We start from the raw sequence: 21,960 nt of genomic DNA, 5'->3' as shown, positions 1-21,960 counted from the left end.
TAGAACGCAGTCCACTTCCAACAGATCTACAAACTCTTTCTTAACTTTTAAATCACGCCTTAAAACCAATGTTTTAATAATTGCATATCCTTCATTATGATCAGTCTTTTTTTCCCACCTTGGTCAGCTTTTATGCTTTCATACTTGCGTTCTTTTATTTTTACATGTTTCTATTTTGTTCTACTTATTTAAGGTGACCTTCAGTGTCTTTAAAGGCACCTTTAAATAAAATGTATTATTATTATTATTATTATTATTAGTCACTGCTGAGCCAGTTTGTCCAGGATGCAGAGACGTAGAAATCCACATAATGATGAGTAGCCTAAAACAGGTCAAAGTTTTGTCTTGTAAACCAGGTTAACAAGGAAATAAAGGTGCACTTGTTGGTGGCTGTTTGGTACAGAGGTATCTTTACTTTTGGATTCTTAACTTGATGTATTTCATCTTTTTGGTTTTTAGTTTTTAAACCTTTCACTTTTATTTAACTTTTTACTTGGAATCAATCCTTTGAACCGATTAAAAGGCAACAGGATAAATTAACCTTACACAGTTTAGTTAACCTGTCAGTGGATAGTTTTTGGAGATCCTTCAGAACAACAGTAAGTCTTTAAAATGATGTCTTTCAGTCTTTTAGCTAATCCGACAGGTTGACAGAAGTCTGTGAGCTTCAGTGGATTAGCAGATTGTTAATGTTAATCCATCTGAACCAGGATTAAAGCTTCACTTTTCTGGTTACAGATGAATGTCATGTGTAGTTAGTGTGAAGCATTTGATTTACTGTTGGCTGGTTTCATCTATGAAAACACATCATATGAAATGAATTCAATGCGTTTTATCATCTGGGGTGATCGTAGTATTTTGTGTGAAGGGACAAATGCCTATTAGGGGCGATCGTGGCTCAAGAGTTGGGAGTTTGCCTTGTAATCGGAAGGTTTGAGCCCCGGCTTGGACGGTCTCGGTCGTTGTGTTCTTGGGCAAGACACTTCCCCCGTTGCCTACTGGTGGTGGTCAGTGCCAGTGTCTGGCAGCCTCGCCTCTGTCAGTGCGCCCCAGGGTGGCTGTGGCTACAATGTAGCTTGCCATCACCAGTGTGTGACTGTGTGTGTGAATGGGTGGATGACTGTTGTTTCATCATCTGAAGAACCAAAAGCTGTCAGACTTTATCTGACACAATCTAAAAAAGAAAATCACATCAATCACAAACAGGAAATGTACTGAGTTACTCTCCTGTACTCTGATTACTGTTATGAATTTTTTCTCTGTGTGTGTTTCTGCTGCTTCTTTGTCTCTCACTGTAAACAGATGTACTGAGAGACTCCTGCACTGATGTTTCATAGGAAAGTCCAAACAGTCTCACTGGTTCTTCATAAAGAACAAAGATTTGCTCTCTGTGGCTCCAACACAACTTAAAGACAATCAAAGGTCGACAAAGTTCTCCAGAACAGCTGTGGCTTTATGGAGGCTACAGCTAAATGCTGCCTCCTCCATAGTACAATATACATTTTATACAGTGACGTCATGCTGAAGTCCTTTGGCTGATGAGTGTAGCCAAAGGTTATGTTTGTGTTGTTCTGTGGAGATCATTCAAGAACTGCACCTGTCCTGCTCTTCAAAGATGACACATGTTCTGATCCTCCTCCATGCTACCAAACATCACTCTAATGTGACTTCTTTAAGAGAACTGATACAGAAGCGTCAAGTTTGAGCGACTATATTATAGACAAATCGTTCAGCTTTATTTAATCCTTAAATTTAGTCTCATGTAGTCAGATTTGAAACTCAATTTCTGTTATTCTATCATAGAAAATACCAACCTGCCCACGTTTATGACAACCAACGTGTTGGATCAGGAGACCTGGACAACATGGAAATGCCTGCTGTAACTGCGTTGGCTTTGCTGTTTGTCGGCGTCTTCACATTTGTCACTGCAGGTGAGATTTATAGACCGAAGCATGTTCTTAGTAAGAAAAATAAACAGTATCTGCCTCGTTTACACATTACTTCCCAAATAATTATTTTCATATTTCATATTAAGTTTGTTTATGTCTGTGAAGGCATCATGAGGTCTTGTGGCATCAGTGTGGATGTAAGTGCTTGGTCAAGTGCAGCTTTTACCACAGAGACAAAGATGTCTGCGTCAGTGTGATGTGTTGTAGTTTCAGGGGTCAGTATACAGCTACAAAGCTTTTTCTTCATGTTCTACAGTATAAATTTAACCTGTGCAGTTGCATGTAAAACAACAATTGTAGTTTTTGTAGATATTGTCATAGAAAGCTCTGCATCAACCCTCTGAGGTACCCAGGGGGAATCACAGTTACCGCTCAGCCTGTACCCAAAAGAATAGAATAGAATAGAAAAAAAAACCTTTATAATCCCACAGATGAGAAATTTCGGTGTTACAGAGCCTTTAAAGCAAAGGAAAATAAAATATAAAAGGGAGACACAGGGTGGTCCTATAAACATAAGCAACTGGAGTTCGTATATACAGGTAACAGTGTACAGAATATGTAAAGCAAAATTTTAGAAAATTGTTCGGAGATATGTGTAAAATGTACAGGGTAATGTATAAAATCTATAGAGCTATTTATAAAATGTACAGTAAACAAACAAGCTGGTGAGTAAGATGACCAAAAGAATGTTAAACTGTATTATAGAGTCTGACAGCTGCTGGTAAGAATGACCTGCGGTAGTGAGCACTTGACATATTTTACCTACATAACCCGCCAGGAGGTTACTGACGTCCATTCATTCATTTGCTGATCAGAGAATACAAATGATTGAATCAGTGGATTGATTAGTTATGATGCTTCCTGTGGAGAGAACAGAAACTGTGTACGTGGCGGTTCTGTTCTCCTAATCTTAAGGAGCTTCATTATTCCTTTATTGCGCAGTGTAGTACAGGGGCTATCAGTTGTTTATCAGACCATCTGTTCAGTTGTACGATACAGTTTGCATTAGTTATGGCCTTTGCTTTATTGATTATCATAAATTTATGTGTGTGTCTGTGTGTGTGTGTGTCTGTGTGTGTGTGTGTTTGGGGGGGGTTACAGAAAAACATGCATCACAAATATATAGCAAACGAGCGCAACGCCCCCTGCTGGACATAGAATAGAATAAACCTTTAATATCTGACCTGCAGTCAGCTGAGACTGAAGAAGTCACTTGGATGAGTGACGAAACATTTCTCCCACAAAACGCTACGTCCAGATGAACAGAATCAACTTTTGGAAAACCTTTAATATCCCACGAATGAGAAATTTGGCCGTCGCACAGCTCTTATAGCAAGATGAATATGACATTTAGAAGGAAGACACAAAGTGGTCTTATATAGATAAGCAACCGTATGCACAGATAAAAATGTACAGAGATTTGTACATGTAAGTGTGGTGGGTGTATGGATGCTCCTGGTGAAATAAACAGTGTACAAACAAGCTGCAAATAAGTAGCAGCAATAAAAAAACATGGGATCCGTCAATTAAACAGGTGATGAGTAAGATAACAGTGTTAAACTGTGTTATAGAGTCTGACAGGTGCTGGTAAGAATGACCTGCAGCAGCGCTCCTTCCTACACTGTGGGTGTAAAAGTCTCCTGCTGAACGAGCTGCTCAGAGCTCGTACAGTCTCATGCAGCGGGTGGGAGGTGTTGTCCATGATGGATGTTAGCTTACACAACATCCTCTCTCCCCAACCTGCTCAATGGACTTCAGCGGACAGTCCAGCACAGAGCTGGCCCTCCTGACCAGTTTTTTGAGTTTCCTCCCGTCCCTCTCTGCCATTCCACCACTCCAGCAGACCACAGCATAGAAAATAGCAGACGCCACCACAGTGTCCTAAAATGACATTTTTTAAAATGTCCTTAGGAGAGTCCTGTTCACGCCAAAGGATCTCAGCCGTAGCAGATGGAGACGACTTAGACCCTTTTTGTAAAATGTATGTGTGCTTGTAGACCAGTCCAGTTTGTTATTGAGGTGAATACCCAGTTATTTGTACTCCTCTGTAACCCTGGATGTTTACTGGTGTAATAGGTGTAATAGGGGGTGGCTCCTTGCTGAAGTCAATCACCAGCTCCTTCGTCTTGCTGGCATTGATGCGAAGATGGTTCTGTTCTGTTAATCTGGACGTAGCATTTATAGATGAACAGAATCAACCTTTTGGGATTTACTTACCTGGATGATTGAGCATCCTTCAAAACTCTCAGCCTGTGCTGTCAAAGTGTGACATTTTTGGTTTTTTAAAAAATGTTCTCCAAACTAACTAACAAAAATTCTTGCACATAATTTAAAAAAAAAAGTAACTACAGGTTGTCCTTTAACAAGAAGAGAATACTTCACTGTCAACAGGACTACAGTATCAGCAGATCTGCTGATGCAAGGAGGTCGGGGTGCCTTTGCACTGCAATGCATTGGTAGCATTTGCCCTGATGCTGACACTCACAATGAACAATTCACATTTTCTCCTCTTTCTACTTATTTCCAGTCTGGAGTCCTGGCACCTCCTCTTTATTACCTCACCATAGGCACACTCAGTGCCATCAACTATCTCATGCGTTAAAGAGAAAGCCTCCCAAATAAGTTAGAATTAAAAATAAATGATTAGTGATAACAGAGAAAAACATAGTCTGCAACTCCACTCTTTGTTGTTTCCACCTTGTTCAGGTGAACAGTTGTACTTCGACCTTTAACCTCTCTGCTCTGTGTTGTTTCCTCTTTCAGAACAGAAAAACATCACAGCTGAGTCTGGACAGGATGTCACTCTGCCATGTCGAGCTCCAAACAACAACACCATAGTTGTGGAGTGGAGAAGAGCTGACTTGGATGAGTATGTCCTTTTGTACAGAGATGAGGGGTCTGTACTTGAAGAGCAGCATCCATCTTTTATGAACCGGGTGGATCTGCAGGACAGACAGATGAAGGATGGAGACGTGTCTTTGATTCTGAAGAATGTGACGGTTAATGATGCTGGAACATACGAGTGTCATGTCGTCCAGAGAGAACCCAGCCCCAAGAAGAGACTCATTAACAACAAGCCTATCTGTATCATGGACGTGAGAGTTGTTGATCCTCCAGGTGAGTGAGCAGAGTTGAGGGTGTGTGTGATCAGAGGTGAAGCTGCTTCCTGGTTGTTGATGTTTGTTTGTAAAGATGTTGTTGATGAGACTTTGTAGAAAGCAGCTGGTCTGAGTGATGTGATCAGAGTGCAGTAGATAATGTCTGACAGCAGTTTGAAGAGGAAATGGATTCTGTTCTGTTCTTCACTCATCACCTACCTGACAGCTGACACCTCACACCTGTTTCTCACCTGCAGGTCAGACAGGAGGAGACACAGAGGATGGAGGGAAGGAGGATGGAGGGAAGGAGGCTGGAGGGAAGGAGGATGGAGGGAAGGAGGCTGGATCTGTTGGACTGATAGTTTGTCTGTTAGTTTCTGCTGTGCTTCTTGTTGCTGCTGTTGTTGTTTTTCTCATCTACAGAAAACATAAACAGCAGAGTCAGGATCCATACCAGCCTCCAGTTGAAATGCAGCCTGTTTGAAATCTTAAATTTTTCCAGCTGGTCTCTGAGTCTCCTGCTGCTTTTCCATGTTATGAGTGAATATAGATGGATATTGGGGTTTTTTGTGTAATACCATCCAATACTCAAATAGTCTGCTCTGTTTCAACCTTAACTTTGGAGAAAATGGATCTGGTAGCGTCTTTCAATTCTTATGATTATGGTGATCTGTGATGGTTTAAAAAACAAACAAATCAACAAGAAAAAAGATGGCAATGTGATTCAGAATGGCAAAAATCCAAAGTAATTAAAAAGAATACTATTGCCATAGTAACTAAGATATGTGACAGTTTAAATTAAGATCCAATAAAATAAGAATGTCTGTAGGAGATATGGTTCATATTTGCTGAACTGACAATTTTTGCCCCACTAATGTTTTTGAGTTTTAATCATTTTCACAGCAAAGAGTATATCTATGTTTACTGTAAACCTTTAAAATAGATGATTGCTGACAGTTTTTATATCAGCTATAAAGAGAGATATCATCATGATCATATCACTGACTATTTTGATGAGTTTCTCATCCCTAAAATTATTTTTGTCTAAATTAACATTTATTTCTTGACTCTCAACATTTTTTTGCAATTTGCTTCCTGAAAATTTGTGATTTATTCTCAGAAATCACCCCTTATTCCCTTTAAGTGCATTATATCAGTAAAGTCTTATCTAAAATAAAAGTGCTGTCTGCTACACAGACACACATATGTGTCAATTGATGCATTCAAATAAAATCTTACTAGCAGACTTAACAAAACTGGAGCAAAGAATCAGATTTAGTTGATTTTTTTTCTGTTTAATCAAAACATGAAATTACATTTTCATGCAGCTTTCATGCTGAATTGAGTTGTAACATAAAAAGAAAAAAATTGTATAGAAATATTATGGATTTTATGAATCACATTCCTGATTTGAAAACAGTGAAAGCTGCACATATTAATCTCTGAAGGTTTTTGAATTATTATAAAATTGTTTTATTTTAATTTTTTTGTGGTACATCTATATTTGATCATTAAAGCATTGAAGCTTAGAAAACACTCAAGCACTTTGACAATTTTGTTATCGTGATTTTCTGCAGGCTGGGTGCAGCCATTAAAACAGAGAAGCAACACTGCCACCACGAGGTCAAACTTGAACATGACACCTGACAGCTCTTATCAAACAAACTGCCATTAAAAGAAGACATTCACACATTTTTTTAAACATTAAAAAAGACCAATGTGTTTGATCTCATGCGTTTTATTGTAGCAGGAACTGAGAATTATTCATTCTTTAATCTACTCCCGTGCATTTTTTGTGAGTCAGTGAGAAATGTAACCTCAGCTTCCAGTTAGCTGACAGGAGTGGAACCTGCTGTGATCTACTGAAAGGCCACTCTGAGCTCAGAGTAAATGTATTATGCTTTGTAGTCAAAATCCTTTTGACTACACACTTCCACTACATACATATGTAATTTAGAATCACCAGTTAACCTAACATGCATACGTGTGAACTGTGGGCCGAAGATGAACACGTGAGGAAGCACAAACAAAAAGACCCCAACTGACATTTTAACCATCGCTAACTACTCCACCAGCATCCCAACCAGTTACAGATCTTTTCTTTATGTCAAGGCCCTCTCTGACCTCTGCTAGTATGGCCTCTGCTCTTTCTATGTACAGTATATGATCACTCATATGCTGTTTAATTGTTTCACTGGCTGCGGATTCCCCCATGGTCCTCCATGTGCACGTAATACATTATTTTATATTTAAGTAAACTTTGTGTGTGAACTCCCCGCTTGTCACCTACTTTCAGACAGCTTGTTACACACATTTAAGACTCAAACTATTGATTCTGGTCTCCAGCCAAGCCTTTCAACCCGGACTATGAAGTTTCACTGTTTAAAAGTGGAAAATGTCATTTTCTGTACATTAACATGAAACAGTACATCTATAAGAGCTCATGTGGAAAATAGTGTTCAGAGAAATCACAATAAGGGATCAAACTCTTGTCTGGAAACAGAAAAAAATGGAGAAAGTGTGTTTGCAACGTGAATCAACAGATTAAAAGTCTTGACTGTGTAGTGCCTCTACTCAGGACCAGTACAATATCAATTCAAATAGAGACCCCAGACATTTACTGAAGCTAGGTTCAGAAGGTTTTGATTTCACACAAGGGGCTTAAGTGAACAATTAAGGACCAATTTGTCTCAGTAAAACTCCTAAACACTCACAATTGCACAATCAATTGCAGTAAACAAAGTTTGCACAGTAATAGTGCTTTTTAAAAAGAAAATAAAAAATACAATAAAATAAGAAGCTAATGAAAATACTTAAATTGGTGCTCCCTTAACTGAGTGCCAATAGAAGCAAATTAAAGTTTTCCCATCCTGTAGTATGAATTGTCCTTTAGAGTAAACCCAAACTATTGTCTACTACCTGGGTAGGACTGATAGGGCTCATTTGATATCCAAGGTATGGCTTGAATCATTTCTTCAAAGACTTTCCGATCGCATGGTTGGCATGGTCACCTTCCGGATCAATTACTGCAAATCTCTTCTTTTTTGTCTTAGTCAAAAGTCCATCTATGAACTTCAACGTGCCCACAACTCTGCTGCCTGTATTATCACCAGGACGCCTTCTATTCACCACGTCACCCCTGTACTGCAGCAGCTCCATTTACTTCCAGTCAGATATCACATCAATTTCAACATACTCTTGTATACATTTAATGCTATTCATCATCCCTTCATACCACGCTGATATGGTTCAGATCACCATTACTTCTCAGAGTTTTAGATCCTCGTCCTCTCTTTCTTTTTCCATCCCGTCCCCTCATTTAGCCACCATGGGGTGCAGGACTTTGGAACTCCCTTCCTCTTGATATAAGAAAATATCACTTCCCTCTCTCTTTTAAGTCTAAACTCAAAACTCACCCTTTCATAATAACCTATTAATGACTGCCAGCCCTGGCAGTTGCCGTTGTAGGGCCACTTCTTAGTTGCACGTTCTCATAAAAAACTTGTCTATGTGGTGTCTTCAGGGATGCTGCGGTGTATAAGGAGAAGCTGGATTTGGAGGAGTCTGCTGTCCTAGGCTACATTAGTAAGTGTGTGGAGGATGTTACCACCATCAAGTCTGTGATGTGCTATCCAAACCAGAAACCCTGGCTGAATGCAGGAGTCCGTGCCCTGCTGAAGCCGGGGACGCCACCTTCAGGTCTGGTGATGCACAGAGACTCTGGTTAGCAGAGAACTGACTGCAGGTGTAACAAGAGCCAAAGCCATATACGCACGGAAGACTCACGGTCATCTTTCTTCCCAGGACCCACAGTATGTGGAGGGGTATCAAGTGCAACACTGACTACAAAACCAGGGATGTACAATGCCCCAGGACCCTTCTCTGCCTGAGACTCTCAACCGCTTCTACGCCCACTTTGAGGACCCTTTAAATACAACTAACTTGTTGACAAATTACTAACCCTGGGACTGAGCTCCTCTCTTTGTAACTGAGTCCTGGACTTCCTGACTACAAACTGCAGTCTGTGAGGATCCACAATGTCTCCTCATCTTCCAGAGTCCTCAGCACTGGCTCCCCTCAGGGCTGTGAGCTAAGTCCCCTCCTGTTTACGCTGCTTACATGTGACTGCTCGCCCAACCATCCAGGCTGTCATATTGTAAAGTTTGTGGACGTCACAGCTGTGGTTGGTTGCATCACAAACAATGATGAGACTGGCTTCAGGAAGGAAGTGGAACTCTTGGAGGACTGGTGCAACCAAAACGATCTCTGTTTAAATGAGAAGAACACAAAGGAGATGATTGTGGACTTCAGGAGGGGAAGACACACACACACAATCGGAGGATTTGTAGTCAAAGTAGTACCCAGCTAGAAGTACCTGAGTACGTACCTGGATAGCAGCCTCACCTGGAAAAATAACACTTTCAGCCTGATCAGTAAAGTTACTTCCTGAGGAGGTTGAAGCGTGCAGGAAATGAGAGCTCAGTCCTCATCTCCTTTTACAGCTGTGCGGTGGAGAGTGTTCTGTGCTCTGGCATCAACGCGTGGCACGGAAACTGCACCGTGGCAGAGAGGAAAGCTCTACAGGGTGGTGAAGGCTGCTCAGAGAGTTGTCGGAGGCAGCCTCCCAACAGTCACATATATAGCTCCAGATGCAGGAAGAGGGCCGCCTGTATCATGAAGGACCCCACTCACCCAGCACACACACTCTTTATCCCGCTCCCCTCAGGCAGGAGGCTGAGGAGCATCACATGCAAACCCACCACTTCTCAATGCATAAATGGACAAGAACTGATATTGTAGCACCTTAACCATTATTGACACTTATTATCACTTTATCAATGCAGGTCATCGTGCCCTTTGCTGCTAAAGTATTTCTTTACACCTATATTTATACCTACACTCTAAACCCATACTCCATACTGGTACTCAGGTTGTTACACTTACTTATAGTATTATTTATTGTATTGTTTTATTACTTGTCATTTCTGTTTGTTCAAAAAAAAAAAAACCCAACTATTTATTTATTACTTAAAAAAATCTTTTTCGTCATTATTTTTGTTTCTTTTCACTCCGGGACCATGTGTACACAATTTTGTTCCACCTCATGTTGACATGTGATGCGAATGTGTTGAATCCTTGAACCTTGTTTATGGGTGAAGCAAAAGCTGTAAAAAACTAGTTTACATAGTTTTAGCTACTTGCAGGATGACATTTAAAGTCTGGAATGAAACACCTGAGTTACAAGTGAAACAACATTTTTCTCCACAGCCCTTAACCGACTCTAACCAGGAAACAGGCTATTCGTCTTAGTAAAGACACACAGATGATCAAACTGAGTTCAGACAACACTATCAGCTTCCTCTGAGTGAGTCCAGCTAAAGGACAGAAAAGCGGAAAACTCCAACACTGCTGCTTGAAGCTGTTGACGGGAGAGGAGCCAGGACTGACTGTACTTCCTATCTGCTGTTTTCAGCTTTACTCACAGAATGGCTTCCAGATCAGAGGAGGATCTTTGCTGTCCAGTGTGTCAGGAGGTCTTTACAGATCCTGTTATTCTGTCATGTAGCCACAGCTTCTGTAAAGACTGTCTGAAGAGATGGTGGAAAGAGAGACCAACACACGAGTGTCCAATTTGTAAGAGAAGGTCTTCAAGGCCAGAACCTCCTTTAAACCGGGCTTTAAAAAACCTGTGTGAGTTGTTCTTACAGGACAGAGATCAGAGAGCTCCAGAGGCTCTCTGCAGTCTGCACTCTGAAAAATTCAAACTCTTCTGTCTGGACCATCAGCAGCCAGTGTGCGTTGTCTGCTGTGCTTCAGACAAACACACCAACCATAGATTCAGACCCATCGATGAGGCTGCACAACAACACAAGGAGGAACTACAGGAAAATCTGGAGGCCTTAAAGAAGAAGTTAAAGATTTGTGAAGACGTTCAAGTGAAGTTTGATCAAACAGCAAAACACATTAAGGTCCAGACCCGACACACAGAGAGGCAGATTAAGGAGCAGTTTAAGAAGCTTCACCAGTTTCTAGCAGAGGAAGAGGAGGCCAGGCTGGCTGCACTGAGGGAGGAAGAGGAGCAGAAGAGTGGGATGATGAAGGAGAAGATGGAGGCTCTGAGCAGAGAGATAGCAGCTCTTTCAGACACAGTCAGAGCCACAGAGGAGGAGCTGAGAGCTGAAGATGTTTCATTACTGCACAACTACAAGGCTGCAGTGGAAAGAGTCCAGCGCTGTTCACTGCTGGATGATCCACAGCTGCCCTCAGGAGCTCTGATAGACCAGGCCAAACACCTGGGCAACCTGACCTTCAACATCTGGAACAACATGAACGACATGGTCTCCTACACTCCTCTCATTCTGGACCCAAACACTGCTCATCCACAACTCATCCTGTCTAAAGATCTGACCAGTGTGAGACGACGAGAAGAGAGGCAGCAGTTTCCTGATAATCCAGAGAGGTTTGATTATTACATCTCTATCCTGGGCTCCGTGGGCTTTACCTCAGGGACTCACAGCTGGAATATGGAAATTGGAGACAGTACAGGGTGGGTACTGGGTCTGTTAGCAGAATCTGATGAGAGGAAGGGAGATAAACTGTCTGGATTATGGGGAATACGGCACATATTAGATAAATACTACGCAGTCTCACCATTGGCTCCAAAAACTCCTCTCTCAGTTCAGAAGAAGTTCCAGAAAATCAGCGTGAATCTTGACTGGAACAATCGAAAGCTGTTGTTCTATGATCCTGACACTAACACACACATACACACCTTCAATAACACTTTCACTCATAAAATAATTCCATACATTTACACTAATGGTAAAGTGAAGGTGTTGCCGTTGAAGGTGTCAGTGTCAGTGGAGCAGATGAGTTAAGGATGATTTTATTTCTAATCTTGTTTCCTGTCAGTGAATTGAATCTGTTAAAGTGCAGCTGTTGTCCTGCTGGTTCTGTCTGAGGGTTTACTAGGGAGGGGTTTCTTGGGTGATCGTTGTCATGACCTGTCCTGAACAGAGTAAAGCAGTGAGGGAATGGTACACAGTAGGGGGCAGGTGACTGTCCAGGGTAGCTACTTCAGCCCTGCCACTGACAGCCAATTCCAGCTGCAACTCCACTTCACAGTAATTATAATACTGCACATTCAGATTCCATTACTTGTTGAAGTTACTTGTACCTTCATAAATACCAGTCTGGAAATGTACAAAGCTCAGCTAATAAAATCATATATTTCACATTTGTATTTGGAAATGTTGTCTTCACAGTCTTCTACGTTTAATCTCTTTATCCCTGGAACATAAAGGATTTTATGTTTTATGTTGGATCTTATGAAAATAGCTGGATACATGGATGGGACTGGAAAAAAGTGAAAAATCTGCTAATGTCCAAAGAAAAAACTGAAAAACCTTTAGAAAGCCTATAAATGTCACTCAAGAGCACTTTAAAAAATTACAAAAATGCTGTTTGGAAGATGACAATTATGAAGTGAGAGGAGGCTCAAGAGTTTTGCACCGCACTGTATGACTGTACGTGTTGTTGCTTGGCATCAAAACTACACGAGTTACAAGGAGTGGAACATCAGGCTCTGATTTGACTGATTTGTTTGCAGTGCAGCTGTTAACAGAACGACAACTACCAGTTTGTAATAATTTTATGATTTGGCAGATTCTCCCTTTACATTGGCTTTATGCTGGCTAAGAGCTCCTAAGCAGCCACGATTGCAGTTCTTGGTTAGTTCACACTGCAGTTCGACTTTTAACTTTAGTTGCAATAGTGAAACCAAAGCTGTAGGACTCATGAACCTCATAAAGAGGCACAAACTGGTATTTGTAGCACAGTGTCTGTTGTGCCACAGCCAGGCTGACAGATGATTTGTTCCATATTCTTCGCTTTAAGTTCAATAAATACCACACATATATATTACACATACAGCAGGTGAAAAGCAGGGTTTATGCACACAGTGCTACTGCTCACTTTAGCACGAGTAAAAGGAATGCACCCCTGCTCCAGGAATCGTCGCTGACTTATCACTGAAGCATCTTCAGAGCGACAGAATGCTGCCGCTCAGGTCGTCACAGTGCTCGGCAGGTTAAACTTTTCATAATACGGGTAAGGGTTGGAAATCTGCCAAATCCCACTTTAACTGTGATTACACTGACGTCTGATGATGATTTGAGATCTGTGATCTGAGATGCCTCCACCCATCCCATCCTGGGCATGAACAAAGGCGAGGACTTACATAAACAGAGCTGTCCTCGCAGACATTCCTGCCCAGCTGCACCAGGATCGCCTTCTGAACAGCAGCCTTCATCAGAGCCAAGGTAAGATGAGCTGCAATCTACTCCTTTGGTGGGAAGCTGGACTGTTGGCAGCAATATGACGGGAGATGAGTGGGGGTTGGTGGATCCTGCTAACTTCTTTTTTCTTTTCCCTTCTTTTTTTGATCGCCTCTGTCAGTGCGCCCGAGGGCGGCTGTGGCTACAATGTTGTAGAGGAACATAGATACTTGCAAGAGAAAAAAAACCCAGAAGGGTTGGGACCAATGATGAATCAAACCAAGCAAAGGGACAGGTACTTTCCTTTCCCCCAGACGACAGAAGTAAAGTTTGGTTCAGAGTGGAAACTTATTCCAGCATTCAGTCTGATATTGGTGGAACTAAATGTAATGTATAAATGAATGCTGCCACATTTTTGCCACTTCCATGGATTTTCCTGTTTCTCCTGGTCCTCTGTTCAGCTGCTTCTGGAGGTGACATCTGAATTTTTTTACATTCTATTTTAATTTAAGGTGTTTTGTTTGTAATTCAGTTGATGTTTGACTATTAAAGTTTAAGTGTGCCACATTTTTAACCACTTCCCATCAGCTCTGTGGCGTGGGTGTGGTCCTTGGCCAGCTGCAGAGGAGGGGTGACGCAGTGAGCTCCCGGGGCGGCGCAGGGGCGGGGTGAACAGGTGTGCTGGGATCTGACAGTGATTGTGTCTCTTTATATGTTGGCAGTGACAGACGGAGACGGAGGTGACAGCAGAGAAAGAGAGCGCGGGAGTATATGTGTCCACGTACAACCCCGAGTTTAATAAAAAGTTCTGCATTGTCAAAGTCGCTCCGGCTGGTATTTCTTGGGTCCACCGTTACACTGGTGCCGAAACCCAGGAGTGATGTCCGGTCCCCTGCCGGCTCCCCCTGCTCCCCCGGCGGTGCCGCCGCCCGCCCAGCCGCTGCAGATCTTGGGCCAGATGATGGTGGACATGGCGGCGATGGCGGCTCGTCAGGCGGCCACGCAGGACCAACAGTTGGCGTTGCTTCGCCTGCAATCGGAGCAGCAGACCGCGGCTCTGGGGCAGCTGCTGGGGAATGCGGCTGCGCCGGCTCCCGCCCCTCCGCTGTCGGTGACGTTGCACCGGATGCGGGATGGGGAGGACCCGCTGGTTTTCATCGAGGCTTTCCAGGCCACGGCGGTGGCCTGTCGTTGGCCGGAGGAGGAGTGGGCCGCCCGGCTGCTGCCGCTTCTGTCGGGTGAGGCCCAGACGGCGGCGCTGAGCCTGCCCCCCGGCTCGCGGGGGGTGTTCGAGGACGTGTGCCGGGCGGTGCTGGATCGTTTGGGGCTCTCCCCAGAGGATTACCGCCGTCAGTTCCGGGCCAGCAGGATGTCGGGGGGGGAGCGGCCGTTTGCCTGGGCTCGGCAGCTGGAGGATGCGGCAGCAAGGTGGCTGCGACCGGGCCCCTCGGCTGGGGAGACGCGGATGCTGAACATGGTCGTCCTCGAGCAGTTCGTGGGAGGCCTGCCCGAGGCGACGGCTCGTTGGGTTCGCTGCCACCGCCCGGCGGATTTGACGGCGGCGGTGACGCTGGCAGAGGACCATCTGGCGGCCGACCCGGTACCGGGCCGTGAGGAGCCGCGGCGGGGCGCCCGTGTTCCGCCGCCCAGGCCACCGGCGGCGGCGTCGCAGAGGAGGGGCGGCGGCCCTGCGGGAACGGAGCAGGCAGCAGGGTGGAGCCCCAGGAACCCGTTCCGGCCGCTGCTTCCCGCCGGAACCCCGGTGGCCGCCGAGGTTGCCCCGGAGCCACGGGGAGCCGCACAGACGCCGGGGCCGGACTGTTGGAAGCGTGGGCAGCCGGGGCACCTGCGCCGAGACTGTCCGCTCATGGAGGTGGGGCAGGTGTTCCGCGTTGCCGGCGCTCCAGCGCCCGCCCCCGGTCCAGGAGTGACGTACCGCGTGCCGGTAAGGTGTCAAGGGGGTATTCGCCATGCTTTGGTGGACACGGGCTGCACGCAGACTCTGGTCCACCAAAGTTTGGTTCGCCCCGGGGCATTGTTGGAGGCTGACTGGGTGGAGGTTAAATGTGTGCACGGGGATATTCACAAGTACCCAGTAGTGTCACTGTTGCTGAAATTCAGGGGCAAAACGCATAGAGTGAAGGCGGCGGTTAGCCCGCGCCTGTCGCATCCCCTTATTTTGGGTACGAATTGGCCGGGGTTCCACAGCTTACTGGGGCAGTACGCGGGGATGCGATCGCGGTCTGTAAATTCGTGTGACGTTTGCGCGGAGCTCGGCGGTGACGCGGGGTCGACCGACGCTGACTCTGGGGGGGAGGAGGAGGCGGGGACTTCCACGGAAGCCCCGCTGCCTCCCGTTGTGTACCCCACAGAAGATTTTCCACTAGAGCAGTCTCGGGACGACACCCTACGCTCAGCCTATGACCAAGTGATGGATATTGATGGTCGCTCGGTGCGCCCCGACGCTGCGCGAACGTACCCTCATTTCCAATTGCGGAACGATCGGCTTTATAGAGTGAGCCGTGACACTCACACTAATGAAATCCGCACACAGTTATTGGTGCCGCAAAGCCGCCGGGAAATGATTTTCCAGGCGGCTCATTCGAACCCCATGGCAGGGCACTTGGGTGGCGAGAAAACTCTGGAGCGCATAATGGCCCGATTCTATTGGCCGGGCATTTGGGCCGACGTGCGCCGCTGGTGTGCGTCGTGCCCCGAATGCCAGCTGGTTAACCAGCCGGCCGTGCCAAAGGCTCCGTTGCGCCCATTACCGCTGATGGAGATCCCGTTTGAGCGTATTGGCATGGATCTCATCGGGCCATTGCACCGGAGTGCACGCGGCTATCGCTTTGTGCTGGTCCTGGTGGACTACGCAACGCGGTACCCGGAAGCAGTGCCGCTACGCACCATTTCAGCGAAGAGCGTGGCGCAGGCACTGTTTCAGGTCATCTCCCGAGTCGGTATTCCGAAAGAAATACTGACTGACCAGGGCACGTCGTTCATGTCGCGCACATTGCGGGAACTGTACGAATTACTGGGTATTAAATCTATTCGGACCAGCGTCTACCACCCTCAGACTGATGGGTTGGTGGAGAGGCTGAATAAGACTTTAAAATCCATGATTCGTAAGTTCATTCGCGAGGATGAACGCAATTAGGATCGCTGGTTAGACCCTCTGTTGTTTGCAGTGCGGGAGGTGCCCCAGGCCTCCACGGGATTTTCTCCCTTCGAGCTGTTATACGGCAGGAAGCCGCGGGGGGTGCTCGACCTGATTAAGGAAAACTGGGAGGAAGGTCCGAGCCCTGCGAAAAGTGAAATTCAGTACGTGCTGGACCTGCGAGCAAAGCTGCACACACTGGGGAGGCTCTCACGGGAGAATTTGCTCCAGGCCCAGCAGCGGCAGCGACGCCTGTATGACAGAGGGGCTAGACTCAGGCAATTTTCACCGGGAGATAAGGTGCTTGTGTTACTTCCTTCTTCCAGCTCTAAATTACTCGCCAAGTGGCAAGGACCCTTCGTGGTCACACAGCGAGTGGGGGACGTTGATTATGAAGTGGTACGGTCGGACAGGGGCGGGGCCACGCAGATTTACCACCTCAACCTCCTCAAAGCCTGGAGGGAGGCGGAGACCGCTTCTCTAGTGAGCTTGGTAAGAGGGAGAGATGAGTTGGGGCCGGAGGCGCCAAAGTCTAGCATCCCCGCCTCCCTCCATTGCAGTGACCATCTCACACAGGCCCAGAGGGCGGATGTTGCTGCATTGCAACAGCGCTTTGCCGACGTGTTCTCCCCCTTGCCCGGCCGTACTTCTCTCATAGAGCACCATTTTGAGACGCGGCCTGGCGTGACGGTGCGTTCACGGCCCTACAGGCTGCCGGAACATAGAAGGCAAATTGTTTTCCGGGAATTGAAGGAAATGCTGAGGCTGGGAGTAATAGAAGAATCACACAGTGCTTGGTGTAGCCCCATCGTCCTTGTAGTAAAGAAGGATGGGTCTATACGGTTCTGTGTCGATTATCGCAGAGTGAATGAGGTGTCACGTTTTGATGCTTATCCCATGCCCCGGGTCGACGAGCTCCTGGACCGGTTGGGCACCGCTCGCTTTTTTACAACTCTGGATTTAACCAAGGGCTACTGGCAGATTCCCTTGTCTACAGAGTCCCGGGAAAAGACGGCCTTCTCCACTCCGTATGGGTTGTACCAATTCGTGACGCTTCCGTTCGGCTTGTTCGGCGCCCCTGCCACTTTTCAGCGCCTCATGGACCGGGTGCTGCGGCCCCACGCTGCCTATGCTGCCGCCTACCTAGACGACGTCATCATTTACAGTGACACGTGGGCGGGGCATGTGCGGTGTGTGGCCGCGGTGCTGGAGTCCCTGAGGCAGGCGGGGCTCACGGCCAACCCGAAGAAGTGTGCGGTTGGACGGAGGGAGGTACAGTATTTGGGGTACCACTTGGGGAGCGGGCAGGTGCGACCTCAAGTGGAGAAGACGGCGGCGATTGCATCCTGCCCGCGTCCCAAGACGAAAAAAGAGGTGAGACGGTTTCTGGGGCTGGCCGGCTATTACCGGCGGTTCGTCCCAGGGTTCGCGGACCTGACCAGCCCCCTGACTGATCTCACCCGCAAGGGTGCCCCAGATCTGGTCCAGTGGACGGAGCGGTGCCAGGCGGCGTTTGTGCAGGTGAAGCGGGCTCTCTGTGGAGAGCCGCTGCTGTTCACACCTAACTTCTCCCTCCCTTTTTGTCTGCAGACTGACGCCTCGAGCAGAGGGCTGGGGGCCGTTTTGTCCCAGCAGGTGGGGGGAGTTGACCGGCCGGTCGTTTACATCAGCCGGAAGCTCACGGACCGCGAGTCACGGTACAGCACCGTAGAGAAGGAGTGCCTGGCAATCCGGTGGGCGGTCGACTCCCTTCGCTACTACCTCCTGGGCCGCCCGTTCACCCTCTGCTCGGACCACGCCCCGCTGCAGTGGCTCCACCGCATGAAGGATGCCAACGCCCGGATCACTCGGTGGTATCTGGCCATGCAGCCCTTTAAGTTCAAGGTGATCCATAGGCCGGGCGCGCAGATGGTCGTGGCCGATTTCCTCTCTCGCTCGCGGGGGGGGGGAGTAGGTTCGGCCGGATGGGCCCCGGCCTCAGTCGGGCGGTGGGGATGTGTGGCGTGGGTGTGGTCCTTGGCCAGCTGCAGAGGAGGGGTGACGCAGTGAGCTCCCGGGGCGGCGCAGGGGCGGGGTGAACAGGTGTGCTGGGATCTGACAGTGATTGTGTCTCTTTATATGTTGGCAGTGACAGACGGAGACGGAGGTGACAGCAGAGAAAGAGAGCGCGGGAGTATATGTGTCCACGTACAACCCCGAGTTTAATAAAAAGTTCTGCATTGTCAAAGTCGCTCCGGCTGGTATTTCTTGGGTCCACCGTTACAAGCTCATTTTAGATTGCTTTTAACTGATTTCTGTTTTCTTATGCCTCCCAATTTATACTACGTATGATACAGGGAATATGTGATATTACAGTCGGCAAATTCTAAATCTTTACTCCAGAGTTACTTCAAAAACTCTTCATCTGTAGTGAGTGCATCCTTTCTAGTCTATTCTAATCTAGTCCTGCATCCTTTCTCTGTTGTGCAGGCTGCATGTCCACTTTTTTATCTCAGCTGTCTTTGTTGGTGTTCCAGATTAACTGTTTTTTTTACATCAGTAGTTTACTTGTTCACGTTTGTTTACTTTGCAATCTTTCCAGTTCATGTGAATGCATAGATGTCGATATTATCTCCAGATAATAACGCAAAATATTATAACAAATGTTTTAAGAAAGTTATAATCAATGTGTTTCTGTGACATCACAAGCAACTATCTTCCATCTGATATCACCGAGCAGCTCAACCCGAGTTGACCTGCATGCTGATGATTTAGGAAACACGTACATGTTATCTGATGAATGTTACAGCAGGCTTAAATTAACACTGATGGTGATAATTTGCCATTTTGTCATTGCATGGCAACTCTGCTGCTCTAAGAAACTGGAATTTTGCATCATAAACATGAATCAAAGTCACTGTAGTGACCTGGATTAAAAATGCTGAAACATTTTAAAGACATAAATGTTTAACTCCTCTAGCAAACTTTTATTGATGAGATTTTTACAGGCGTGTGTTGTGTTACTGCTGAACTTGAAGGAGGTGGCCCAGTTTTACTACACATCAGGCTGTAACTACCGATTGTTTTCATTTGCCGACTGATTTTTGATCTGATCTTTGGTTTATAAAAATTCTAAATTACATTTACTCTAAATTATTTAAATGACTGAAAGGTACGACAGTAATAAATGTTGCTCACCTTAATCGGCTGCTGTAGAAGTGAACACTTGTAATTTGGCCTTCAACCTCTTTGTTCTTTTGTACCGTGATGAAGGGTCTTTACTTGAAGACCAGCATCCATCTTTTAAGAACCGCGTGGATCTGCAGGACAGACAGATGAAGGATGGAGACGTGTCTTTTATTATGAACAATGTGACAATTAATGACACTGGAACATACGAGTGTCGTGTCGTCCAAAGAGTTCACAGCCACCATCATTAAGAACACCTCTATCAGCATCATCAACCTGAGTGTTGTTGATCCTCCAGGTGAGTGAGTAGAGTTGAGTGTGTGTGTGATCAGAGGTGAAGCTGTTTCCTGGTTGTTGATGTTTGTTTCTAAAGATGTTGTTGATGAGACTTTGTAGAAAGCAGCTGGTCTGAGTGATGTGATCAGAGTGCAGTAGATAATGTCTGACAGCAGTTTGAAGAGGAAATGGATTCTGTTCTGTTCTTCACTCATCACCTACCTGACAGCTGACACCTCACACCTGTTTCTCACCTGCAGGTCAGACAGGAGGACACACAGAGGATGGAGGGAAGGAGGCTGGAGGGAAGGAGGCTGGACCTGTTAGACTGATCGTCGGTCTGAGTCTTTCTGCTGTTCTTCTTGTTGCTGTCGTTGGATTTTTGATATACAGAAAACATAAACAACAACAGAGTCAGGATTCATACCAGCGTCCAGCTGAAATGCAGCCTATTTGAAATCTTAAATGGCTTTTTCCAGCTGGTCTGTGATTGTCGTCCTGCTGTTTCATTTATCAATGTTATCACTGAACAGAAACAGCCATTGGGTTTTTAGGTAATAACATCCAATACTGAAATAATCTGTTCTGTGTTCGAACCTTAACTTTGGAGGTGCAAAAATTTAAAGTAATTAAATAGAAAAACATTGTCATAGCAAATAAGATATATGACAAATTATGTCTAAATTAAGATGCATGCAAATTCTTTACAAATCCTACCATGTGAATTCATGGATTTTTTATTTCACATTCTGTCTCTCACAGTTGAAGTGTACCTCTGGTGCAAATTACTGACCTCTGTCATCATTTTAGGTGGGGGAACTTGCACAATCGGTGGCTGACTAAATACTTTTTTGCCCCACTGTATATTTTTTTTTACATTATATTCATATTTATATTTCATTTTGGAGAAAAAGAAAACATAGGTTATCAGATTTATTGTAAATATAATTTATTAAAAGTGTAGATAGCAAGAGTATTCTTTGGGATGAAATGTTATGAAATGAAATAAAAACAGGAGATTTCATAGAATAATCCCTATAATTTGTATTAGTGCAACATTAATAAGCATTTAAAACACAAAACCTGCTTAATGCAAACTAGTCTGTGCTTTCACAGCAGTGGTAGAAAACCTTGCAGGTGAGGAACTTGAACATGTATTTTCCATAACCACTGAAATGGCTGCTTAGATAGCTTTTATACTCCCTTTATACGGGCATTTGAAGCTTATTTTGAACTTCATTTAAAACACTGATTTTCACAACAGCCTCTCTTAGCTCTCCAGCATTTACGTGAAATTGTAACAGATGTGTTCAAACCAGGGTCGTTTTTATCCCATTTCAAAATGAATCAAAGATCCCCCAAAGATTTCTTACTTTTTGTTATACAATATTTGCTATTTATGTGACACAATACTAAAAATATAAAAACCATACAGTACTTGGTTGAGATGTAATATTTTAACAACTAAAGTATAGATATGCCCCTCCCCCCTCCAAAAAACATTTTGTTCCAGCTCGTCTCGCCCCTACTCCGGCCCTAGTGCCCTTTTGCCAGAGCGATGTTGGATACCCTACTCTGCAGTAAAATCAGCGTCATTCGACTGTCCTGTTGCTCCCATTAAAATTTTTAGAGCCTATTTAAAATCAAAAAACTTAAAATTGTCCGTAGCGTGCTGTTGTTACCACTGTCCTGTTTGAAATGGGATGAGAGGGATGAGTCTTTGAGGTCAGCAGACCTGATGCTGACCTCAAAGACCAGGAACAGACTAAAGACTAGGGGAGAGAGGGCTTTTGGTGTGGCTGCACCCAGACTGTGGAACAGTTTACCTCCTCACATCAGATTCTCCACAAGCCTAGCAACTTTTAAAACTGCTCTTAAAACTCACCTCTTCTCATTGGCCTTTAGCAAGGTTTAACTTATTGTTTTAATCTATTGTTTTATCAGTGTTTTTATGTATTTGTGTTTTATTGTATTTTATATTTGTATTTTATTGTACAGCACTTTGGTAGCCTCGGTTGTTTTTTAAATGTGCTTTA

General features: G+C 45.2%; 2 protein-coding genes and 1 long non-coding RNA gene across 4 annotated transcripts; all 3 read left to right on the top strand.

Annotated features, from left to right (window-relative positions):
• Positions 1-1,826: 1,826 nt before the first annotated feature.
• On the top strand, positions 1,827-5,531 carry LOC143415633 (coxsackievirus and adenovirus receptor-like). Its single transcript, XM_076880945.1, has 3 exons — positions 1,827-1,931; positions 4,713-5,066; positions 5,305-5,531. Exons 1-3 carry the CDS (start codon positions 1,865-1,867, stop codon positions 5,529-5,531), a joined length of 648 nt encoding a protein of 215 aa, XP_076737060.1. The 5' UTR covers positions 1,827-1,864.
• Positions 5,532-5,678: 147 nt separating this feature from the next.
• On the top strand, positions 5,679-12,264 carry LOC143415692 (E3 ubiquitin-protein ligase TRIM35-like). The gene is made up of 2 exons (XM_076881068.1): positions 5,679-5,684; positions 10,521-12,264. Exon 2 carries the CDS (start codon positions 10,534-10,536, stop codon positions 11,923-11,925), a length of 1,392 nt encoding a protein of 463 aa, XP_076737183.1. The 5' UTR covers positions 5,679-5,684; positions 10,521-10,533; the 3' UTR covers positions 11,926-12,264.
• A 1,039-nt stretch (positions 12,265-13,303) lies between these two features.
• On the top strand, positions 13,304-20,780 carry LOC143415678 (uncharacterized). Of its 2 annotated transcripts, XR_013096111.1 has the most exons (4): positions 13,304-13,368; positions 13,505-13,796; positions 19,733-19,946; positions 20,185-20,780. It is a non-coding gene; the product is annotated as an uncharacterized LOC143415678 (long non-coding RNA). The 2 variants fall into 2 exon arrangements; XR_013096110.1 differs by having other exon boundaries at positions 19,733-20,780.
• The last annotated feature ends 1,180 nt before the right edge of the window (positions 20,781-21,960 follow it).

Source organism: Maylandia zebra, unplaced genomic scaffold, assembly GCF_041146795.1.
Source record: "Maylandia zebra isolate NMK-2024a unplaced genomic scaffold, Mzebra_GT3a scaffold02, whole genome shotgun sequence".
In the NCBI taxonomy this organism is placed as follows: Eukaryota; Metazoa; Chordata; class Actinopteri; order Cichliformes; family Cichlidae; genus Maylandia; species Maylandia zebra.
The sequence above is the reverse complement of the archived record's forward strand: the minus strand, read 5'-3'. Positions and strand labels throughout refer to the sequence as shown.

Excerpts from the sequence above, each read along its gene's own strand:
- LOC143415633 (XM_076880945.1), top strand. The coding sequence starts at position 1,865 with ATGGAAATGCCTGCTGTAACTGCGTTGGCTTTGCTGTTTGTCGGCGTC. Across the intron at positions 1,932-4,712 it reads CTTCACATTTGTCACTGCAG|AACAGAAAAACATCACAGCT; the intron begins GTGAGATTTATA and ends TTCCTCTTTCAG. Across the intron at positions 5,067-5,304 it reads GAGAGTTGTTGATCCTCCAG|GTCAGACAGGAGGAGACACA; the intron begins GTGAGTGAGCAG and ends TCTCACCTGCAG.
- LOC143415692 (XM_076881068.1), top strand. The coding sequence starts at position 10,534 with ATGGCTTCCAGATCAGAGGAGGATCTTTGCTGTCCAGTGTGTCAGGAG.